The 25,689-nt window shown below is 36.4% G+C and overlaps 1 protein-coding gene across 1 annotated transcript in view; it reads left to right on the top strand.

The window, feature by feature from the left end:
- The first annotated feature begins 291 nt into the window (after nt 1–291).
- LOC146167081 (ATP-binding cassette sub-family C member 4-like) overlaps nt 292–25,689 on the top strand; it is a 37,806-nt gene continuing 12,408 nt past the window's right edge. The window contains exons 1-16 of the mRNA XM_083391051.1: nt 292–422; nt 1,074–1,184; nt 2,973–3,093; nt 3,514–3,723; nt 4,233–4,322; nt 5,025–5,188; nt 5,944–6,069; nt 9,723–9,861; nt 12,440–12,550; nt 16,463–16,585; nt 17,044–17,139; nt 20,794–20,985; nt 21,696–21,908; nt 22,371–22,439; nt 24,213–24,366; nt 25,167–25,234. Of these exons, the coding sequence (XP_083247177.1) occupies nt 346–422; nt 1,074–1,184; nt 2,973–3,093; nt 3,514–3,723; nt 4,233–4,322; nt 5,025–5,188; nt 5,944–6,069; nt 9,723–9,861; nt 12,440–12,550; nt 16,463–16,585; nt 17,044–17,139; nt 20,794–20,985; nt 21,696–21,908; nt 22,371–22,439; nt 24,213–24,366; nt 25,167–25,234 (2,064 nt within the window). The 5' untranslated portion in view covers nt 292–345. The remainder of the gene's footprint in view (nt 423–1,073; nt 1,185–2,972; nt 3,094–3,513; nt 3,724–4,232; nt 4,323–5,024; nt 5,189–5,943; nt 6,070–9,722; nt 9,862–12,439; nt 12,551–16,462; nt 16,586–17,043; nt 17,140–20,793; nt 20,986–21,695; nt 21,909–22,370; nt 22,440–24,212; nt 24,367–25,166; nt 25,235–25,689) is intronic.

Consider the following 25,689-nt stretch of genomic DNA (forward strand, 5'->3'; position numbering starts at 1 on the left):
CACACATGTTGAAGCATAAATATTAAACAACCTTCATTGAACCCTATAAAAAATTGTAGAAAAATAGTTTGTAAAAAGGAATTGGTAATTACTAAGTATTCACTTGGGTATAGTTTTAAATTTATAATGAATTTATAATTCATTGTTGAATTCCAGAAAGAGCTAAAGATTTGTAAAGGAATTGTTTTACTTGAATAACCTTGCCTTGTATTTTTTAAATAAATGTTATTGAATCATTTTTGAGCAGATATAAAAAAGGTGTTTTGTGTAACACAAGTTTCTTTATTGCCCAGTATAATTCGTTAAATGTTTTGTAATATTTAAAGTTTTTTGTATGTGTGCAACATGAAAGTCACCAAACAGAAGGAGCTGAAAAGTAACCCTTTAAAAAATGCTAACTACCTTTCCATGATCACCTTTTGGTAAGCTGTAAATACTGTTTTTAAATTTGGTATTTTTGTTAAATATTTATAAAGTGTTGAGTTGCCTATGTGTGTGTTTAAACATTAAAGTGAAACTAGATCCCTGATTTAGATACAATCTGAATAAAAAGCAATGCTGTCTTGACTTAAGATAATGATGTAGTGGTCAATTTTAATAGTTTAATGTTTTATTTATTATGTCAATGACTTGCCTTGAAGTTTACTTGGCTGTAATAATATATTGACTGGGGCTTGACTTGGGTAATTGATAACTTTGACTTGTCTTGTTTTTTCTCCAAAATACTTAACTACATGTTTATTTTACAAATAATTCTACTGCGACTTGTGTCATTTTAAAATGACTTGTTTACATCTCTGATAAGTGCTTCTTTTGAACTATTGAAATAAATAAATTCTAATTACTTAACGTTTTCAATAGTGTTATTGCTGTGTTAAACATGGTTTTACAGTAAACTTTAATAATTTACTTCTGACATACTTCAAATTTATAATATATAAAGTGTATTGCTCTTTTCTTTGCAAGATTGAAGATTTTTCCTAATATGTTAAATATGGTCAATATATTGAATTTCATTTAAGTAAATTGACATGGCTTTATTCATTATATTTACGCTAAACTTTTTCTTTCAGGTGGCTTAATGGGTTTTTCCGGCAAGGTAAAGAGCGCGATCTACAAGAGACTGACATGTTTGAGTTGCTTAAAATGGATCAGTCGAACACCATTTGCGACAAGCTTGAAAGGTGTTTACTGTTTACCATATTTATTTGACTTTTTTTGCTTTAAATAACCAACACATAAAAATTAGTATTATTTATTTATAACAGCAGCTGAGTAATGCGATTCACATGGTAAACCCTATGATCTAGCGCTAATAAAGTAGTACTTACCAATGATTAGGGCTAGGGGTGTCTAATACCCGGTATTTTGGAAAAAAGTTTCGCAATTTTATCTGATACCATTGGCGTCATTACTATAGTCCAGTGATTCTTAACCGGTGCGCCGTGGTGGGCCATGGAAGGTTGTCAGGTGCGCCGCGAGCAAAAGGAAGAAAAAAAAATAACAACAAATATATATATATATATTTTACTCTTCTATTAAGCTTAGCTCATTGATTTCACAGTACTTTAAAGTAGAAAACATAATAAGAATTACAAAGCAGCAATATCTAAATCAGATAATCTATAATACCATAGTAATAAAACCACCGACATAATAACGCCAAATTTGCAGGAATAACCACAACAGATTAAGATCTGAAATAGTCTAGATAGGACCATGTTAAAATAAGTCCAAAATTAATCTGAATAAGACTTAAATGAACAAAATAACGCCTAAGACTGTAGGGAAAGGGTATAGGATGATTGGGGACAACCTGTCTGGCATTGGCCGTTTGCTGTCAACATTTGGACGCCGCTATTTTGGCCACGGATTTTTTGCACCTGTTTTGGCTTATGGGTGATGTTAGCAATTTGGTTAGAGTTGAAAATATGAAGAGAGTTAGTGATAGTTATGCATTGGATTTGGAATTAGACAAAGGTTGTATAGGCCTTATTTGGGCCATATGGGTCTGATTCCAATTTCGTCATTATTACGACTATTAGATATTAGTCCTATGTACGCCTTATTCCTAACTGTCTTTTATTCCAAAGTTGATGTTGTTCCAATTTTGGTCTCAAGGCTCCCTTTAAAGATTTGCAACTTCCTATATAATGCCATTATAATGAAAAATTGCAAGCAATTTAAAGAGTCCTTTTAAAGATTTGAAACTTAAAAGCCTATTAATTAAAAATTGCAAGCAATTTAAAACAAATACCGGTACACCTCAAAAATTTCGCACTCGCTTCGCTCGCAAGGTACGCCGCCATGTTTTCATATGTCTCTAGGTGCGCCCCCAAGTAAAAAAGGTTGAGAAACACTGCTATAGTCAAATAAACAAAATACATCAAAATGCAATGGTGATAATTTTTAGGTTATTAGGGTGAAATTAGCTTTTGTGCTAGTTTATCTTTAATTTTAAATGTAATGTTTTCAAGGAAATTTGCCTTTGAAGGTGGAAAACTTTAGGTTAAAATGCAACACATGACTAAATTGCACAAATTAATTTGGTATCAGATTGGCACTGTTTCAGAGAACTGATACTATCACTTGGCATCAGATGTCGGCTTTGATTCATATTATCAGACATCCCTAACTATCACATACTCATAAATGATATACGGTGTGTGCTCGGAAAGGTTTTCTAGCTTATTTGGCCTAACCAGCAGGTTTTGTTCAATTAAAATCAATATGGAACTATGCACCAGTATTTGACCTTTCAGGTTAGCATAGGTCAAGAGTTCAAACCTCACCACAGACTATTTTTTAGCCTTGCAGGAAATCCCCTATTAGGCGAACTGATTTTGGTGAAAGATTCTCTATAAATACCTGGTTTATCATTTGTAACACCCCTATAGCTTATCTTTTATTGTTAACATTTGTTCACTCTATCAAAGCATAACTTAAGCTTAAAATTGTTTTGTTATTTTCAGAAACTGGAATAAAGAGCTTGAGGCATATCATGCCACCGGCAAAAAGCCAAGTCTTTTTAAAGCCGTTGGTCGAACTTTCTTTCTTCGCTGGCTGGTCTTTGGTTTAGTTGCCTGCTTAGAGGTAAGAAAGCAAATAAAACACTTGTTGAATTCATTACATCAAAAAGTGATTTCTTTTTTTTCATCAAATAAACTTGTAAATGTAATTATATATATGTAGCGGAATGCCATTGCATTAATATTATATAATTTAAAAATCTTGTTTTTTTGCTTATAGATGTGGTTAAATATATGTAGAAGACTGCCATTATATTATTATAAGAATTTTTGATAATAATCGTTTTTTTTTAATTGTTTTGTAATATATTAAAAAAAAATTAAGAAGTAGGCAGCTCTATTATCTTTCCTAATGTTGGTAGAAACCATGGCAAAGCTACTATTGTGGGGTTTATCTGTATGTATTTTGGTCAAATACGTCAGCCTATCCTCCAACTGTATCAGGCCAGTTTACGAAGACAACTTTTCTTTCCAACTTTCGCAGGAAGTCTTTATGGTGATTAACCCTTTGCTAATTGCTGGCATCCTGAGATACTTTGAGGGCAGGGAACCGATAACGAATGCCTATTGCTACGCGGCCGGCATGTTTGTTGTGCCATTCTTCATCAGCCTATTTCACCACATATACTTCTTCAACCTACAGCGGATGGGATGGCATATAAGGGCAGGAACTTGCGCCCTGATGTACAAAAAGGTGAGTGGTACTAAAGTTCTGGCTTTTTCTCTACTCACTAGTCATCTGGATTGGTTGTGTGTTAAGGATGCTAGCACAATGATTCCAAAAGTAGGGTCATAATCCTTTGACGCAGGGGTCAACAAACTTTTTTCAGTTAGGGACCGATAGCTCTCTAGGATTGGCAAACAATGGCCTGAGAACTGTAGGTATTGAATGTCGCCGGCTGGATTTAAAACTTTGTATTGACCTATTTGACTTGACTATTATTAAACAAAGAAAACAATTGCAATTTTTGAATACAATATAATTAGTTTTGTAAAATGGTCGTTTAGTTTAACATTTCATCAAAATTTAACCTAGTTTGGCATGTGTCAAAGATGATTTCATAAAATCGGCGCTATAAACACCTCAGAAAAAACTGCTTTCATATGTTATACATATATCTTAATTACTGCAATAAAAGCTTTTGGGTATTTAAATTCCAAATTTGCAATCTACTTGTTTAAAACTGCATTTGTTTATTTCAGACTCTCCGCCTCAGCCAGAAAGCTTTGGCCAGCGCCACAACAGGCCAGATTGTTAATCTCGGTGCCACTGATGTCATGAGATTTGACATGGTAATTACCCATTTGTTGTTGAGTTTTATTTATATAGCATGTTTCAATTGTTAAAACGTCGTTAGTACATGTGTTTAATGGGTTTATATTAAGCCCATGAAAAGGTCAAACATTATTAACCTGTAAACTAATTATATATTTTTTTAAATATAGACTAAAATTGAGGCCTCCTCTCTGTAGCACAATGAATAAATAAAAATATTTTCACCAATATTCGAGATACAAAGTTTTTCAGAATAATGCAATAAAAAGATACAATATTATGTCAATTTTGCAGAAATCAAGTGCTGTAGGCATAATATTTAAAAATAGGCCTGATATGGAATGAATTCACTAAATAACGATGGGTAATTTTAGTTTAAATTTAAGCCCAACTTCTAGTTTTTGCCAACTTAATTCTGATCGCATTCTCAAGCAAAACAGAACTACCTCATAATATGCTGTTGCTAGTAGTGCACTAAAAAGAAGTTCTTCCGGTACTTTCATCCAACGCTTTCATCTGCCATATTGGATGCCAACACCACCACTGTTGTATTACTTCACGTTGTTTCGCTGCATACCCTGATGAAGGCATCCTGTATAGGTAGTCGAAACGTTGGTAAAAAATATTGCCGGAAGAGCTTCATTTTAGAACTACTACCAGCTGTCCAATTCTGCTATAGGTTATCATTTTTTTTGACATTTTTTAATTTTACTTCACAGCTTACCCTTTTCCTGCACTTTATATGGATCAGCCCGGTCACCTCACTGGTGATAACTTACCTGCTCTGGAAAGATTTAGGACCTTCTTCGTTGGCTGGCATCATTATCATGTTTGTCTTTATGGGAACTCAAAGCTTGCTGGGAAGGCAGTTTGCGCGTCTCAGGTGAACTACAGACCGTTTTATTGTTGTTAATTGTTAAAGCTTCGTTCTAAATATAACGGCGTGTACGTAACTTGATACGTTGAGGTGAAATGTGTAGTTTGTAAATAAAACAGTGCACGTTGATATACTATAATTGCAATGATTTTCGCTTTAAGTACACTTGATGTTTACCAAAGAATCCTGCTTTTCCTCATATAAAAGATTGCTGTCGAAAATCGTGTCAATATGAGAAATTTGTTCTGGACTAGAGATTTACGATACTTTTTTATTTCGTTACTTACGTAAATTATGGCCGAAAAACTTGTGCGTTCAGAGGCTATAATTTAAACTTACAAAGTAATAATTTCCAGATTGTTAAGTAGTAAATTTATTTTTAAAAAGTTATCAATAAACGTTTCAGTGTTCTAACACTGTACTTTTAAGGTGGAATACGCTATGAAAGTAAATCAATTGGACGTAATGCACAATTAATCCGTTTTTGTCGCTCACTATACCCCTGTAGTATCGAATGATTGGCGATAACACGACCTGGTTTAGAATATATATTCCGATCCGATATTATCGGACATCCCGATCGGGCACCCCCCAATTGCTGTCCTAAACCTTAGTTTTAGAACCCCTTGCTTTAAGTTAATAGTGCCGAAAATGTATTTTCTGGACATTAGTTATTGCCGAATTTATTTTTCGGTTTGGATTGGTGCGTTTTTTACCGAATTTTTGTCTGGAGTTTTATTTGTATGTTTATTTTCTCGCAGAGCGAAGATGGCGGTTTTGACCGACAGGCGAGTACGAACTATGAACGAGGTCCTAACTGCGATGCGCGTCATCAAGATGTACACCTGGGAAAAGCCATTTGAAAGTCTGATCGGTTCCATTCGAAGGTAGGCAATAGGCATATTCGGTAATTGTGCTCTTTCAGTGGTGTTCTGTATGTGCATTAGAGGGTGTGTAGTATAGTGTTAACAAAAGTTCACAATTGTCACGTTTCAGAAAAAGTCGCGATTAAAACACGACTAGTGACGCTTTATATTTTGAGCTGGTGAAATGTTAGACAAAAATTATTGAATATCTTAAAAAGATGTTCTGTGATTTTAGGCCATCATTTCACAATTGATCAAACTGCTTAGTGTCTCTTATTTCAAATTTAACTCTTATTAAAAGTTAGTTCTTTGTCAAAAGAAAAAAAATAGTCCGCTCAAATTGGCCATAATACCTATTTCCTAGTATTAGCGAAGTACCAAAAATATTGCCTTCGGACCTTTAGTATTTTAAATCCTTTCGCGTATAATATAATCAGCTTTTTCTATTTAGTGTTGTTTTATTTTGTCCCAATTTTGCAATAACTATAGGTGTATCAAGGGTATTTATTTAATTTTATCTAAAACGCACTTCACCTATTCGTTTTTTTTAGTTATTTCACGCTATACGCAAGGTGTGGCCGATTACCTCCGGGCTAAACCTTTGTGTAGTCGTAAGCTTAAAGTTTAAGATCGCAGTGAAACGAAAAACGAAAAACGCCCTTGCAAGATAAACGTTCAAACAGCGACAAACCTGTAACTGTATTTACATGTTCTTTGTTCTTACCATTTAATGACGTCATTATGGTAAAAGCCTTGCCGCCAAACCCCGTTTCTCTTAAGTCCTTTACTTAACGAACCGCGGACAGCAAAACAGTCGGGTTGTTATATACTTACGGCGTGTAATAAGTGGTGAAACGCCTTGAACGCTTCAATGCGCTGCATGATAAACCGAAATGGAGCTTAGTTTGCAATTTAAATTTGCGGTAAGTGTCAGTAATTGTTTGCGGCCTTTATACGAGCGCTCAAGCCTGACTTAATATAAGCCGCAGGACGACCATTACGTTGTCAAATGCGTATTTTCTATTTTTCGGTATTTTAAGCTTCTGTTGTTGATGACCTAACATAAAGTTGTATGTACAAACGGATCAAGCGGTTGTTTTTTGTCTTGCTCCCTTCTGTTTCTGTGTCTCTCAGTTGGTAGAGCAACGGTCCCAAATGAACGATGTCGTGAGTTCGATCCTCACCGCAGGGTAGTTGTTTTCTGGCCTTGCTTAATTGTAGCACAATCCTGATTAGGTCAACTGATTTATATAACTGCCTTTTCGAAGATACCCGACATATTGCCCTTTGATGTGAGGAAAGTGAAGCAAACCATTTTTAAGCAACTGTGCTTATGCTTTGTTTATTTAGGTAAAATGGCCTTAGTATTATTTTATCTCCAAACGACCACGTTATCGTTATATCTTAAACGATTTTAAACGTCACATTTATAAACCGCTTAAAATGCAATTGTCACTCTTTCGCGTCGTTTATGGATAGTAGTGATAATCCTGAAAGCCATGTTAGGGCCTAACACTACATTTCTAATTTTTTTGCACATGTTGATTTTTGAAAATTGCGTCCAAAACGTGTAAAAAAAAAAAAAAAAGTAGAAACAGCCAAGCTTGAAATTTTCGGATTGGTCATGAGAGTAATCACAAACTTACAAAATATCAATTTACGCGCAGTTTCTTGTTCTGAAAGGTTACGCAACCCACAGTAACTTCGGTGAGAATGTGCTTCGTCATGTTAGTAGTAAAATCTGCAGCGTCATGTCACGTAACCCGCGCTACCGTTTGTCCAACCGAAGTCCATTTAGTGACAGCATGCGAAAAATCTAGACCAATGTAACATTGACTTTGTGCCATCTAGATTTCGCCCAGGGCATTGTACTCGCGGTTTATTGTCATAGCGCCATAATAACGCCACACACAGGCTATGCGGTCATACCTTAAATCGGGCATAATCTCTTATATCGCCCGTTTATCTTTTTGCGATTTAAACGATCGATCGTTCTGCGACCTACGCTTTAGATAAGAACGCAGAAATTTCATGCTTGAAGGCATTTTCCTTGGGGTGCTATGGCTGCTATATGCAAAGCCATTAAACCTGTATATGTGTGGTGTTAGATGGTTACTATTGGGCCCTGTATTTTTTCCAAAAGGCAGCCAATCGGTTCTTGGCGAAACATAAGCTTTCCTCGTTTTGCTAAAACAAACAATAAACATATAGCGGATGTTATATGTAATGACTTTATGACTTTAAATGACTTTTACGGAATCATTTCCTTACACATCGGAGCCATTAAGTAAAAATTGTTTGTCCGTCACAAAATTTGTTGATATTTATTCTGCTGTATTACCTATTGATGCCTTAGGGATCTATTGTTTGGCGAACAAAAAAACAAAAAACTAAAAAGATATTGTGAATGAGTAGCGAGATGTTCGAAACGTTCACAATTGACAATGCTACCTACTTCTGTATATAGGCTTTGGTGTTCTCACTGTGTCTGGTACTATTATATCTTTTTAACAAAAAACGCAATAAAAAACATGAGATTGGACCACTTTAAACCCTAAATTTCTCATGCTTAGCATAAAATTTGCTTAGCCTGATAATTTTTTAAGGGGAACACTATAGTAACCACTTTCGCTGCCTACTTTTTTATGGGCTTTGATATTCTTACTACGTAAAATTAGCACGATTGGTTGATAAAGTTTTCGTGGTGATATGTTGGGCTTTTTGTGTGATCGCAGGCTGAATCATATAAAAGCAAAAAATATTAGGCAATGTAGGACAGTTTACCTAACTCCACTTGAACAGCAAACAGCTACGTTTTTATTCTGTAATTTGTGTTGCAAATATGTTGATTTTGTAATGCTAAAACAAAAATTATTCAAGCGGCTTTTAGCCGTTCTTGTCGAAGCGCAAAAAATGCAATAAATTAAGGCAAAAAAGTCATTACGTAAAAAAAACTACGTAAAAAACGTGTAATACATTAACGCCAAAAGTGTAATAAGAATCTAAAATGTGAAACATTTATGAGGCTGCCGTTGGTTAGATTCTCCATTTGTCGCATTACATTACTCCGTAATCTAAAATTCGCAGCTTTATAGACTTTAAAAAAACGTCAGTAAACTTAGCGAAATGTTAAAAAACAGATGGAACGCTACGAAAGTAAATATACTAAGTGGTATGCAAACGGAAAAGCTTGATAAGCACTGACGTAATTGCGGAAAAAATCACTTCAGAAAGCAGTTCTCGCACTCTAAGGTAGCTCAAAGAACCGCCGCCGTGGCGAATGCTATAAATTACCTAGTGTTACGCAACCCGTTAAACCACATGCCGCAACTTCTGAGCATAAAGGGAAATTGCGCCATGTCCTGAAACGCTTCACAGCACTCCCTCCTTGCCAACGGATATTGACCTCATCTCGCTCACTCCCTTACATCCGACCGACAAGTTAAATTTATCGTAATCTAAGTTAAATTACATTTTAAGTTCTGTTTTTTGACAATGCTTCGCACATACACGGGCATTTGTAAATATACTAGTAATGCCAGACATAGTATAATAAAAAGAAGCTCTTGCTTAAAGGTACTTATTTATTTAATCCGACATTCCGGCAAAGTGTCCGAACCGAGTATTTTGCCGTTTTAAATTTTAACTTCACTTTTCGTTCTTCTTTCGTGCAGGCAGGAAATTCGCAAAGTGGCCGTGTCGTCGATCATGAAGGCCTGCAACTTCTCGATGATCTTTGTGACGTCACGCCTCCTCATTTTCGCCACAGTCGCCATTTACGTCTCGACTGGAGGTCACTTGACCGCGTCCAAGGTGAATAGGTCGCGTTTTTTTACAGTCACTGGAATTTTGTTTTGTTGATGACGTGAGCTAGGGATGTGCAATGATTTCGTATCAGAGCCGATATTCTATGCTCAGTGGTATGATGCGATGCCAAATTAATATCGGTTTTTCAGACTTGATTTTTCATCCCATGCAAAGATTTCTACTTTGAATTAAAAATTAGTTAGAAAACCTAATATAACTAAGTTTCTCAGCGCCAAAGCAAGTTTTTGGCTCATAACCTTATAACCTATAAATTAAGACTTTTAAATGTCAAAATTTCATTTTAATTGTTGTAATGACGACATTTAATTGAGTAACAGCGTCATTTGATAGCATAGTAATAATGACGTTATTTAAATCGAATCGGATTGCGATCCTTTTTGTTAAACTATCCCGCATCGATATCGAAATAAAATGTCTGCATCGGACATCCTTGCATGAGCTATTTTCGAAATGTTTGTAAAAAGTGAAAGTCGTTACCAGTGTTCCCACTAAAAAATTATCAGACTGATGTTTATTTAGCTAAGCATGATAAATTTGGGGTTGAGAGTGGTCGAATCTTATTTTATTTTTAGCAGCAGTTATTATGTTCAAAATGCTACCTACTTCTGTATGGAATTTGATATTTTTATTACGTGAAACTATAACCTCCAACCATTATGTTCAAAAGTACTAGAGACGTTCTTGTCGAGTCCTGTCACGTATTTAATGAACTTATTGCTGACCTTTTAACAACACAGAACTGTTATGAGCTATGGTGGCCGGAAATTATTCAGCAAAACCATCACGTGCGTAGTTTATCAAGCTCCTAATTTAACTTGCTTGGCGACAAAAGGCCATGATGACTTGTATAATGCTAACCGTTGTAGCATGCCATCGAAGTTTATGGCCTTTTAGCAGTCATTGATTGTTTTTATAAAGCTAAGGCGAAGTCCGTTTAATAGCCAAATGTTTGTACATGTAATAACAAAAAATGCTGGCTGTTTGATACAGCATTTACACAAGCTGAACACACACATACAATGTATTTTGGCCATTAAGCGGATGCCTTTGAATGTTCAAAGAATAGGCCTAAGCGGGTATAAACTAAGGTTCACAGAATGCTATTGTAAAATAGAGCCATTTGTAAAGAACCAGTAGTAAAGCAAGCCGCCCTTAAAAGCCTGTCTGTTGTCTGTGTAAAGTTTGACATCCAAAATTCTTTATAGGTAATTGGATAATCATTTTAAACGCCATTAGCCTTTATTTTATGTTAATGTCTTTTTAACCTTGTAACGTTAGAATTGACAAAAGATTGTTCATTCTTTTTCATTCCGGATAATGTGTCTTAATATATAAACTGTTGCTACCAGGCATGGTAATATAAATCAAAAACAGCTCCTCTGGTAATTGTAATTATTAACCAACGTTTCGGAAACCTATACAAGCCGCCTTCGTCAGGGTGATTGACACTGAACGCTCGCGCGTTAATTTTCGTTCGCATCACCCTATTTACCAAATGAGAGGTGTCGTGCGATCACTTGAGGACCAGGCGCGACGCCTATGTTCTAACAGCATTGAGCGCGAGGTGGAACTTAAAAAGGTACACGAAGCCCTGAAGTCCAACGGTTACCCCAACTGGATGTTCCACGACCGACCGAATTCTGTTGCCACGCAGGTTAGTTTTGTAAAAAAAGATGGGTTTGTTACGTTGCCCTACATACCAAAACTAACCGATGTGTTAAGACGTATGTTGGGAGACTTCGGTATAGCGGTTGGTGTGCAACCTGCCAATACTCTTCGAAAGCTTCTTAGTCAACCCAAAGATCCCATCAGTTCCTTTGACCAACGAGGTGTGGTATATTCAATCCCCTGTGCGGATTGTAATTTGGTCTATATCGGCGAGACTGGAAGGTCATTCAAGACTCGCCGTAAAGAACACCAAAGGGACGTGGCAAATAACGACGCAAAGAAGTCTGCACTCTCATACCATGCTGTTTCTCGAAACCACCAAATTGATTTTGGTGGCGCTTCAATAATAGCACGAGAATCAGACTACAGGAAAAGATTATTTTTGGAATCGTGGAATATTCATAGGAAGGGTAACACCATGAACGTCAAAACTGACGTGATGCTTTCTGCATGCTACAAGCACCTGCTGAAGGACTAGCGGCAGTCGCTAATTACTTTCTTATCGTTTTGTTGCTCGCGTTTATTTCTGTTTTTTTCTTTTTTTCCTTTCCATTTATTGCACGAGCGTTCAGTGTCAATCACCCTGACGAAGGCGGCTTGTATAGGTTGCCGAAACGTTGGTTAACAATTACAATTACCAGAGGAGCTGTTTTTGATTTATATAATGTGTCTTAATGTATCTTTTTGGTAGATGCTGTTCGTAAACACACTACGAAACCTCCAAATGCCTAAAAAAAAAAAAAAAATAGGCATCATTAAATTAAACATTGTTCGACTTGATACACGGCATCACTAAACAATGTTTTCCCATGTGGCCCCGATGAGTTTGGACCACCCTAGCCTATAGCATCTTGTTACGGGATCCATCAGTAAACCATTTTTTCACACTTTCAAGGTCTTCTCGGCGATCGCCCTGTACAACGTCATTCGCGTCTCGATGGGAATCTTTTTCCCGCTCGCCATTGAGAAGCTCGCCGAATCCCTGATCAGCATGCGTCGCATACAGGTTGGTAAAACCCTCTTCGAAGTTGAAAGGTTGAGACTTGAGCGTGCGCCGGTTCGAATCCCGCCCCTGCCACTTTTGCCGTCGAAAAAAAAAATGTGGTCGAAATTTCCCATGTCAAAAACTTTTACGACAGTTTCAGGGATGTCTGATAATATTAGATCGGAGCCGATATATGTGGTATTTTATCGTTAATCGTCCGATACCAGGGTGGTATCGATACTTTTTGTCTGAAATATCGGAAAAGGTATCGGATATCCCTACTAGTGGCATTGAAAAAAATATAGACTAAAAATAGTTAAATATTATTACAAAAATACCGTTTTTTCTTAAACGATATCCCCAGTTTTGACAAAACAAACACAAAATAACAAAGGATATAAAACCGAAAGTAGTTTAATTGTTGTATGACGAACCACGGGGACGGCCAAAACATAGCAAGCATTGATTTACTATCATTGAGCGATTTATTAATAACTCTTTTGACAATATTTATTAAACCCATGTTGGTGAAAACTTATATACTTCGCAGAAGATAGTATTCTAGCCTTTTCTTGTTTACAATACTGGCCTTATTAGACCAAAAAGTTTCGGTAATAGCCTTTTCGAAGGCACCTGTATATTATTACGAGTATGCCATAATCGTTGTTCAGTACTACTTCAGCAGGGCTGATCACGGTTTAAAGCCATCTGAATTTCACGACTCAGTCGCGCCTAAAAAAGAGTGTTTATTTACGCTAAATATGCCATATAATGTACGCATTTTATTCCGATATAAATTACCCTTATATGTTGGATAAAAAAACGTCCCATGCGACATAGTTTTAGTACAAAGGAAAAAAATACAACGGTATTTTGACGGGCTTTTGTTCAACACCATTATCGAACACCCCCCTACACCCTAGCGCAGTGTTTTTGCAACCTGTTTAGAGCCCCAGAACACTTATGCGTTAAAATAATTTTGCGGAACATTAAACGAAAGTTTATAAATAAGGCATCCAAAAAAAACAATACAATACCAAATTATTCCTCTACAGTTTTTCCTCTGGAGTTGTTTGGAACAGCAGAAAATTATTATTCGGGCTGTATAAGCAGCAGCAGGCCCTTGCAGTCACCATGTATTATTAAACTTGTTGAGTCTTATTTTAACATTACACAACAATACCCCCAAATAAAGAAAATCCTGATAGAACATTTAAACTGGCAAAGGATTTTGTACAACAAAAGCAACGTTTTCCTACTAACTAGTGTTTTTTTAAATAATGTTTAATGGAACATTAGCCAAAATTTAAAAATTGTTGCGGAACACCTAGCGATATTTTGGTTGAACTGCGGAACAGCGGTTGAAAATCACTGCCCAAGCAAATACTTCTACCCGTGTCCCTAGACCAGTGATTCCCGAACTGTGTGCCGCGAAACTGTTGTCATTTTTGGAAAATAATTATTTGTGTTGCCAATAGGCATACACGCAAGCATTTTAGACTTAAATACGCACTATGCATTAAAAATTAGTAATGTTGAGACATTTACATATAGTTTATCGTATTGGGGGCCATTGTCAAATTACTCTATTGTTGTTATTTTAAAAGTGAGCCGCGAAATGTAAGATTCTTTTAGTGTGTCGCAAGCTAAAAAATTTGAGAACCACTGCCCTAGACCGTTTCAACCCAGCAAAGCAACCTCGTAAAGGGCATTTTTGGCTGTTTGTCAATCTAGCGACCAACCCCTAGACAGGTTGCATCCGTTGTATGTCACACATCTTCGCTTTAAACTCTGCCCTGGTTAAATATACCCTTAAATGCCAATCTGGTCGGTGCTTTGATGCCCACATCCACGACAGAGCGAAGCCTGAGATGGCCGTTTCTTGTTGTTTGACATTTGACGCGCAAAAGGCTGTTTTTATAGCCTCACCTAAGGTGCGCTGTTAAAGGTGCCAGAAAATTGCGTTAATTTGCTACGAGCGTTTAAACGTGCTCTGTTTGACCTTTTTTAAAATTAGGTCGAATTTGTTAAACCGTGTGATGTTATCTTAAGTGGTTAAACTTACTATTAAGACTCCACCAGTATTCAGTGAGTATGTGTGCTGGATTTCAATAAATGGTAACAACTCTAATATGAAAATAAAATGAATATCATAGCCGAAAAGGAAAAAAATAAAAAAGGTCAAGTAAATTGACATCGTCTTGAAAAAAAAAGACCTTTCGATACGCACTTTGTATCAACTTTAGTTAATCTATGTAGTAAAATATGACCAGCCTAATGCCATTATACACGTTCCTGTAATAAGTTGTGCTAAAAGGAAAACAAGGTGCGGTAAATATTCTTCCAACTAGCTTTCGAATATTGGATTTTTTTTCGCTAGAAAAATAACACACTTGTAATTTCTGTAACTACTTTAAATATTTCAAATAAGACATACTAAACGTTTAAATTGTCCCTTTGATATGCAAAAAAATATCAAGGTGTCTTAACTTTAAGCTAGCATTCAAATGTTCTGTTACAATCGCGCGTTGCAACAAGCCAAGATTTGGGAAATGTTATTTATTTTAGAAAAAAAATGTTAAGGATATTTGGTTCACTTTATAACGTGAAACGTTGACTATCCAATTTGCCAGTTTTGCAAAATCACATAACTTCCTTGTACGTAGGTACGAAGTTCGAAATTCTGCCGGCAAGGCGGTCTCACAAGGTTGCGTTCAGTCAGTCGTTTCCCTGTTCAAAGCATACAAAAGCGCTTTACCCATGACCAAGCAGTTTTCACCTGATTTTGCTGTTTGCCTGTTCTTTTGGTGAACTCTCGCGTTTTTAGATTAGCTGCCGTTGTTTGCCCAATTGCACACGATATCCTTTCTGTCCACGTCTTTATGGGAATGATTAACCTTTTTTTGACATTGCCCTTCCCTTCGATTCCCCTCACGCGTTTGTACATGCCATTTACGCGAATTTCATTTTTGCTTTTGATTTGCCATTTGTAAACTTGTTGAACAGTTGTAATACTGAAACGGGTAACAATGGAAATAGGTGAAAAAAGCAAAACGTGATTGACACAAAAACTGAAAAAAAAACGAAGGAAAATATAGAATGTGCAAAGTATTTCTAAAAGGAAATATAGTGCGGTAAATATTCTTCTAGGAAGACATTTCAATTATTGGATTTCGCATGCATAAACTTGTTGAACAGTAGTAATATTGACACGGGCAAAATGGAATAGGTAAAAAACCATAACGTGACTGACCCAAAAACTGAAAAAAGAAAAATGATTAACTTAAGTCTCAAAATTAGGTAACAGGCATAACTTAAATTCTTAATTTTTGTTTTGGTATGGTGTATTGGGGGATGTCCGATATTTAGCTGTTTACAAACGGTTCGGCAATACCTCATCCCATCATCAGTGTAAATACGAAAATAGTTTACACTTATGTTGTTATGTGTTTTACCGTGATGATGGCGTGAGGTATTACGGAACGTTTGTAAACAGTGAAATGTCGATTTTGTCGAATATAATGGATTTAGTAGTTTTATTGAAATTACTAAAAAAACGTATATTGTGTTCTGAAGTCTGCGTAAGTTAGTTAGGCATGGTTAATTATAATTTTAACCAGGTTCACTTGTGCGTTACTGCTATGCAGTGTGCAACAAATGATCAGCATTGTGCTCAACTTGTATTGCGACCTGGAGTAAATACATATAAAAAAATTATTTTCCCTGCTGACTCGCCAGGATTTCAAAGCGGACCCCTGTTAAATCTTTGAACTTTTTTTAATGCTTTTTTCAGCCGCTTTGTCTTGAATTTGACTGCATTCCACCGTTTTATTACTGCTTTTTATTCGTTCAGTTCTAGCTCGTTTCGGAAGTCTGTAGATTTTTAGTAGAATTTGTGCCCTGGTAAAAATTCACAAAAAATATTTCTACCAGGAATTTTTGCTGCTCGACGAAATCAAGCCCGGCGAAAAATCGGACGCGGACGAAAAAGTTGACTCGGACGCAAAAAAGTTGATCGAATTTCGGGATTTCACCGCATCGTGGACCGACAGAGAAGTACGACTTTAACTTGGTCGTCCAGTTTTTATCAAATTGTATAACTAAATGCTCCAATTTGGAATAAACTTTGTATTATTTTTTTTTCGTTTAATTGCTTTCCTTTTTTGTAAAAAGACCTATTTTTACCTTTTTTGATTAAAACTCGTTGAAACATGCTATTAAATAACAAACTTGTAGTAGTAAAGTAATTAATCCTAAATTTGTATTACTTGTCTGCACCTGTTAAGTTTATTGTTTAGTTAACCCGCGTACGATACTGACAAAATGCGACTTTAAGATTTTTGTTACGCTTGTGCAACGTTCGAGCCTGAAATTCGAACTTAAATTTTTAATATTTGTCTCAACGCGCTTTTAAAATAATTTTCCTGGATATTCATCAATTCAATTATTATTTACCAATCGGTTGCAAAAAATTGTGCTAAACGACTGATTGTGATATACCTTGATATTGACAGGAAGACTCACAAGCCCAGCCCACCCTTTCTGACATCAACGTCAAAGTCAATACGTGTAAGCTCCTGGCGGTGATTGGCCCGGTCGGATCGGGTAAGGTAAGTGCATTTTGAAAGTGGAATCTTCACTTTGTTTGCGTGTAGAGATTTTATGTTGTACAACATGTACGACCGTTAGATTTAAGGCCCAATATTTTCGCACTTTAGTCAACAAAATAGCTCTAAACAAGGACACAGGAAGATTGGTTTAACTTTAAAACCTAGCCTGGTTTGACCTGCATAAAAAGCTGTCATTCTAAATAATCGACAACTATTATACCGAAAGCCATTGCAGACTCTTCACCGAATCTGTCGAAAAGCAGCTTTAGAAGGGCTAGATCTCAGGTGTAAACACACATGTGTGTGTTCATGTTTCATTGGATAATCGACAACTAATACTTACGTTGAAAATAGATAAAGAATTTTATCCGACACCTTCAAAATGCAACCTACTTTTGTATGCATTTTGATATTCTTACCACGTCATACTTAAAATGTCAAAAGTTAATTTAGGGTATTCAGCTAAAATGCCTGCGTTAATCACTTGTCTGTTCAACCGGTACGTTGTTCCTAAACGTAGTATCGAACGAGTACCGATACAATCTGTTGTTGATTATCGGATTCGATTTGATATTATCGGACATTTATCTGATTTCGGGTTCGCGGATCCTGCGCTTTTGCTGGATAGCAATCTCATTGTATCGAGTTAAGTGTCGGATTATATCGGCCCTGTGGTTACAAGCCTTTCGAGAGTGCAGTTTTTATATTTAAACTGCACTCTCGTAAAGACAAAAGATAAAAATCGGGTATTTACTTTAAGTTAAAAATATAAGTTTTGCCTGTGTGGGAAAAAAGGGTTTCTGGTTCAAATTTTCGGTGTAAAAGATCACACCGACACCTAGCTAATATGGGAAAGGGGCATAACACATTAAATGATGGATTGTATCTTTTTATTTGTTTCTTGTGATGCAAACAACTATGTAATAAGCAAGCAACGTTTAGTAAACAAATGGACCCCTGTTCGATCAACCCTTAAAAAATTGCTGGAAAAAGCTTGTACAAAACGATTTCTGTCCACCACTTTAAGCTAGTGGGTATACACATGGTCAAACTGAATTGGTTTTAATCTTTTGCATTGGATTATAGATTTAAAGAAAAAGCTGATAATTTGAAGTGTAGCCGTTGCATTATGCGTATACCACCAACAACATTCGGTCGTGCTTTGGTATATGATTTGCGGCTTTCCATATTTTAATAAACGATACCTGGAGTGCGCAAAATTGCACCATGAGTTTAGGCGTAATGCTGACTGGGCGTCATACTGTTTTTTCAGTGACTTTTAAAAATCAATTGTAACTAATAAAAGATTAAAAAAATCAGTTTACAATTTTAAGGGCGGTTTTTGCAAAAAAAAACGCGCAACAACTGCACAACTTGAAATTGTCCTTTAATTAATCCTAAGCACTCACGAACTTTCAATAATATTTTAAAAAAGAGACAAGCGCCTACTCCTCTGGAGAAGGAGAACATGTCGCGTAAAACGCTGTACAACATTACATAACCACCCGATCCGTTAGAAATCAGTGCATTTCTAAGCAAAAAGGTATACGACAATCAGGGCATCCAATGGCAGAAAAGTCTAGACTTTTAGACCTTGAGGTCCTGGCAATGCACTGATTTGGACCTTTAGGTAAACTCCCGGCGTAGATAAATTAAAAATATGCATTAAAAGTTCAGAAAAGATAACAAAAAGTATGAGATAGGATTAATAACACTTGACCTACCTAAACCCTAACGCTAACCCGAATCCTAACCCAAATAATGTGCGTTATTTTAATAATTCTTTAAATGCTGGGGAAAAAGGCCCAAACTCGTAAGGGCATAAGATGGTTTCTCGTCCATTGTATTTAAGATTATTCCGTCACAAATTGAGGTATTGGGGCCTGAAGCGTTATAATTATTAAATTATCGCACATTATTTGGGTTAGGGCGCTGGTTAGCGTTTGGGTTTGGTTGGGTCAAGTATTGTTAAACTTAATCTTCTTATGCACATTTGTTAATGCAAATTAGTGCATTGTCCAAGACCTCAAAGTCTAAAAGTCGGACTTTTTGATCCTTTGAATGCACTGATTGTCGTAGACCTTTTTGCTTAGACCTGCACTGATTTCTGACGGATGGGGTGACATAACATAACCCAGTAACCCACGCAAAGTAGCTTGATTGCAGTATGACGTGTTAGCAAAAACGCTGTCTAATATCCGCTCGTTTTCAATGTCATCTAATTTTGTTTATCGTTTGGTTGAACAGTTCGTGAAACGTTTATTGCTGCACAAAGCATTTTTTTTCATTTATAATGTTTAATGTAAACCAAAAACAATAACATTTGTATATGATTTATTTATCCCCTTTATATAACCACAGACGGGTCAAAACAATTAAAGGCAGTCTTCGCAATGATTGTTAGGTACGATTTTTCGCATTGGTTTTGGGCACCAATTTTTGCTCTACTGATATTAGCACCGCCGTCTAGTTATAATTTAATTCACTAACGGCGCATATGCATTTTCGTTAGTGTACCCTGTTTCGACAGATTATGTCAGTGGCCATACTTTTGTGGACGTAAAAACAATATTTTACAAAGCACTTTAAGGACCGAATATAAAAGAAAAATTCTAATATTGGCCCTAAAACTGAATGGTACAAATTTTTTTTTTAAGGTATTAAGGACCAGAACGGTCTCTTAAATTTCTCTAAAGGCCGCCTAAATAAAGCCTTCCTAATAAAGTACAGCAGAAAATTATCATTCAGTCTGTAAACCGGTCCTGTAAATTTTCCCAAAGTAAATTTTCCCATTTTCCCAATTTTCCCATATAGCACTGGTGGTACTATTATTGCTATTAGCCCTCTAAATATCACTGTATTCTTCTTACCATTCGATTCTCACCTCTACTATATGTGAAGTATAAAAACAGACATCAAATGAGTTGGCATCTTTTATAATGTGTTTGCCTAACTGTTAAAGTCTCATGTTACCGTCTCTTTTGTTGGGCGTTTTCGACTCACGACGTGTAAGTGTCGGCAGAGTTTAATGCACCGCGACGCAATTGCTGTGTCAGCCGCCTTTAACAAGTGATAAGTGCCAATAATCGCCCCTGACCTCAGCATGGCTTCTACAAACGTGACCAATTTATTACTAAAGCCTTTACTAGCTTCTGTAAGCAATTTTTTCTTTATTATTTTGTTTCTGTTTAGTGTTTTTTTATTCTGAACTGCCAAACCACAGCAGCTCGTTCAATCGAGTACCTACAGCAGCTCGTTCAATCGAGTGCCTACTCTTTTGTTTACAAAATTACCCTTTAATGCTAAACGCTTGCTTGAAAAGCATTTTAAAGGCATGAAATTGGTTGGTTTTAAAATTGTCTCCCGTTACTTATATTGTGGTTTTCTTAGTTTTTATTGCGTTTTCAACGGTTCGGATTTTTTTGTTCAGTTTAACAGAGACAAGAGCACAGTTTGTTCCAAAACTTTCCAAAAGCTTAAATAAATGTTGAAAAATTCGTAGGCTTTAATTTTAGCATTCAAAAAGCAAGTTTCATACTTACATTGTTTTTCAAATTAACAAACACATCTACATTACGACAACGACTTGGTCATTTATGTCTTTGCTTTTCAGTCCACGTTCCTGACAACGACCAACTCATTTTTGCTTTTCAGTCTACGTTCCTGAACGCTATTCTGCGCGAGATCGCCCCTAGTGGCGGGTCCCTGATGGTCCGGGGCAGCGTGGCCTACGTGGGTCAGGTACCCTGGATATTTTCCGGTTCCATCCGAGACAACATCCTCTTCGGCGAGCCCTTCCACGAGAAGCGCTATGGACAAGTGATCAAGTCTTGCGCCCTCGTCAACGTAAGTTGTCTTATAACTTGTTTAGGGTAAAGGTCTTCTGCTATGGATTTAAGCAGGGCTATGGAGTCTGTCGAAAATAACCCGAGTCCGACTGCAAAGTCTAAATCCTGCCAAAAAATAAACAAGTCCGACTCGAGCCAAATGTGCGATTTCGTCGAGTGCGGAGTCCGGCTCCGACTCTATCCTGTATTTCACCCATTTACGCATATTTTCACCCATTGTTACGTACCAAAATAGGTTGGATATTCAGCAAATATAATTTATTCACGGCAATACGTGGGTGGAAAATATTCCACCATATGCTATTTCCACCTTGGCAATTTTTAGTTAAAATTTGTTACTGCGCAAGTCGGACTCGGGTAGTCTTAAGTAGTCTTACTGGAGGCCCGAGTTCAGAGTCCCGACTCCAGAAAAATAAACCGACCAAGTGCCGAGTCCGACTCCGCAGCACTGAGTTTAGGGCTGTGGTTCTAAACTAGTGGGTATTACCCCGAAAAATTTCGACAAATTGAGAAGGGGAATTTCTAACAATTTTATATGAGATGGAAAATATATCAGCTGATGCTTGTATTCAGGGTTGACAGGTACAAGGGCCGCATCAAGCAAAAACATACCGCATAATGAAATTGCGTGTCAATTATTTAGGAATAACGTTACAAAGCATTATAAAACGTTTCAAATCTTGAACAAATGCGATCTTATATTTTCAGGACATTGCCTCTCTACCTCAGCGAGACCATACCTTGGTGGGCGAACGGGGAGTTACCCTGAGCGGAGGCCAGAAAGCCCGGGTGAACCTGGCCCGGGCGGCCTACCGACTCGAGAGCGACATCTTGCTGATGGACGACCCGCTGAGTGCGGTCGATGTCGCTGTAGCGAATAAGCTCTTCGACAATTGTATTTGCGGATTTCTCAAAGACAAGGTTCGGCCTTTTTTGCACCGAATTTTACTGGTTTGATTGACACAAGATTATTGCAACCCGACGTTTAGTAGTTTTCTACTGGGCTTTCAAAGTAAACTTTTTAGCCTAACAAGCTACTGAAACCAGGCTATAAGTAGTTTTCTACTGGGCTATCAAAGTAAACTTTTTTAGCCTAACAAGTAATAAAAATAAACTTTCTGGATTGTAGTTCTTGTGCACTTTTATCTTTCTAATCGCCGAACCTCACCGCAGGCTAGTTGTTTTCTAGCCTGGACAGTGGACACGCTTCCAGTATAATCCTGATCAGGCTAACTGATTCGCTAGGCCTTTCCGAAGGCATCTTATGTACTATATAATGTCTGTAGCTATCGTTTGTCAGTACGACTTCAGATGGGCTTGATTACATTATACACATTTTGTATATGATTGTTTCTGTAGTAGCCAACTATCGTTATTTTACAGATTCGTATTCTGGTCACCCACCAGCTTCAGTTTCTCAAGGACGCCGACGAAATTCTCATCTTTAAATATGTAAGCAAATACTTCTGTTTATTTCTTTTGAATTTAAAACGTTTGTTTGCGTTTATAAGCACACCAATAACGCCCCTAAGAGTTTTAATTGCTGTCGCTGACATTGATTAACAGCAAACTATTGCCATAACGAATGGTGGTAATAATTTGAATTTCAATGTTAAAAATTATTTTTAAAAAAATCCTAAGGTTGTTATGAAAAAAATGACCGATAAGATTGTATCACCCAATTATGTTTAAGTTTTGATATTTCGTGAAAAAAAAACTATAAAATTTAAAAATATCAGAATTGGTTAGTTTATTAAACTGTAATACTTCCCGCAAGGTACAGTATGAATTTTGTCTATGGCCAATGTTTTTCTGCGCAAGTGAACTGATGCGCGGACTTGAATCGAAATGCGACCAAGTTTTCATACAAAAATGACGTTCACATGCTCATTACACGCAGCGGGGATGTTGTATAGCACGCAACGGGGAAGTTGCACGATATTTTGAAAACACTGCAGCTGTTTAATGTGTTGTTATTTACCAAGTATGTAACAAGATTTGTTGCCTTGTGTTTCCGTTAGTTGTTTTTTTAAATCTTTTTGACTATCGCTGGTCACTGGTCAACAGCAAATTTTAAAGGAAGATGTGATAGATTGATTCTGAAAATGCCCTCATTTTTTTCCTAGTACATCAGGTTTTGAAATATTCGCATTTCAATATTATTAATATAGACACATTGCGCACTGTGACTTAATCCAACTTTGATGTGATTCACGCACTATTCTATATGCTTTTACTGATATCTCTAAAAAAGCAGTATAATTTTTATTAACGTTTTTGATAATTAAAAGAGTTAATTTCCAAATGGCAAAGCAGCTTCCGAGCCAAGTATAAATGTTGTTTAAACAAGTACTCTGTAGTCTGTAGTAGCACTGCAGAAGAAAAAAATCAAAATGAATAAATGTTCGAATGCCAGATTTTAATCAGTAATATTGTTACATATCGTTTTTATATTTGTGTGACCATTGACCAAAGACAAGCAATCAAGAAACGCTTCAGATATCAATAAGTTCGACAATTGTTTTTAAGCTGTTAGATTTAACAAGAAGACATGTACCGCATCATTCCCAATGCGTGATGATGATCACTTTTTAAATTTTAATTCACTTTTTACTTGTTTTGGTAATGGTTTTCGGCTTGTTTTGAAAATTGGTTGTTTTGGTAAAGGTTTTCGACTTATCTTAAAAATGGTTTTTAGTTGTTTTGGTAATGGTTTATGAATAGTTTTAAAAATTCTTTTTTAATTGTTTTGAAAAGTGGTTGTTGCTTTTATGTGGACTGTTTTGGTAATGCTTTTCGACTTTTTTTGAAAATGTTTTTTACCTGTTTGTGATATGTTTTTTCTTGTTTTAAAAAGTGGTTGTAGTTTTAGTTTTTATGGTTTTCGACGTGTTTTAAAGATGGTTGACTTGTTTTGAAAAATGATTGTTTTGGTAATCGTTTTCGAAATGTTTTCAAAATGTTTTTTACTTGTTTTGAAAAAAAAAATGTTTTGGTAATGGTTTTTACTTGTTTTAAAAGAATGTTTTGTAATGCTTTTTGAATTGTTTTGAAAATGGTTTTTGCTTGTTTAAAAAACATGACTGTTTTGGTAATGGTTTTCGACTTGTTTTAAAAATGTTTTCTACTAGTTTCAAAAAAAATATTATTTGGTAAAGGCCTTTCGTCCTTCTTCCTGCCGAAAAATACATACAAAATTCCTCTCAAACCGCTCCTTATCTTCAGGGCGAGATCGTTGGACGCGGGACTTTCGACGAGCTTCTGGCCGACGGAACCGACTTCGCCTCGCTCCTCAAGAAAGAGGAGGATGACCCCACCAGCCCCACCCTCAGCGCCGCCTCCTCACAGTTCGTCTTTCCCTTGGACGGTGACGTCATAGGTACGTCACACTTGGGTCTCCTAACTTTTGAGATCGGCACTTTATGGCAGTTGTTCTTAAAAGTTTTTCGGTTTGCGGCGCACTTTTGTAACAAGGTCATTTGATTACGGAACAATATTGGAGCTAAATAATTAAGTAAATATGCTAGTGGAGTAAAACTCCATTAAACGATTTTCATTGTTTGCTAGAGCAGTGCTCTATTGTTAAACTCTTAAAGTTGTTGTGACGAACTCATGCACCCTGTTTACTTAAAAGGTAAACTGAGGTAAAAAGCGATATGAAAAATCATTATGGATATCAAAATCATCATCTCAGATAATCTGAGCGGAGCTGTCAAGTGATTCACTTGTCGGTTAGAGTTCTATTATGGCTGTAGACTGCTTGCGAGTACTATTGCATGTCAACAGCATTCAAACAAACTTGAGGAAATTTTAAAGAGACTATTTAATGATTGTTTTGTTATTAAAAATGTCAAATATTGATGGTTTATTGAAAGTTTGTGATGCACCCTAGTGTCCCTAGCATACATTTTCGTACTGGTGCACCCCATACATATTTTGGTGCACCCGAGGGACCCTAGGGTGCACCGACACCGTGCAGACCAATTAAAGAGCACTGTGCGAGAGAATTGGCTAAATTTAGCCAAAACTAATATATTTCATGATATAGTTTTCCATGTATTGGGCGCGAGGTATTTACAAACTTGATTCGTGTCGCACTTAAAAAGTTTGGGAACCACTCTTCTAGACTATTTTTATGCATCGACCTGCCAGTATTGCATCCTGTATTATTGTTTTTAGACCAAGGAATCGCTGAGTCAACGTTAAGAAGTGACGTGGCACTCGCCACACCAAGAATGGCTCGAAAGGTAAAATATTGAATCTGGCACAAGTTGTTTGTTAATTTTATTGCTTTAATATGAAGATTTCGATACCCAAAATCAATGCCTAAATAATTTTTATCTTCCCTTTATTTTTAGGTTTTACTTGGTTACATTTTACATGTTTGACATCGGTATACCATGTATGGACTTTTTATTAAAAACATAGCTTACTCTGTATTGATTACATCTTTCAGTAACACTTTTAAAGCAGTCGGTTTGATTTTCGGTGCGATTTAGTCAACTGAATTTAACGAGGCAACTTAAAAACACGTCAATTATTAAAAAAAAAATTCGAAGGTACAGATGCGGAGGCAGCAAGACGCTCTTCTGCATACAAGGTAGTACAGTCGTACACAGAATAAATTAAATTTCAAACTAAATCCTTTATTTCGCGCACAAAACGATTGTTTTAAAACAGGATTCGTAAATACGAACAAATA

Source organism: Ascidiella aspersa, chromosome 1 (assembly GCF_963924565.1).
Source record: "Ascidiella aspersa chromosome 1, kaAscAspe10.2, whole genome shotgun sequence".
Classification (NCBI taxonomy): Eukaryota; Metazoa; Chordata; class Ascidiacea; order Phlebobranchia; family Ascidiidae; genus Ascidiella; species Ascidiella aspersa.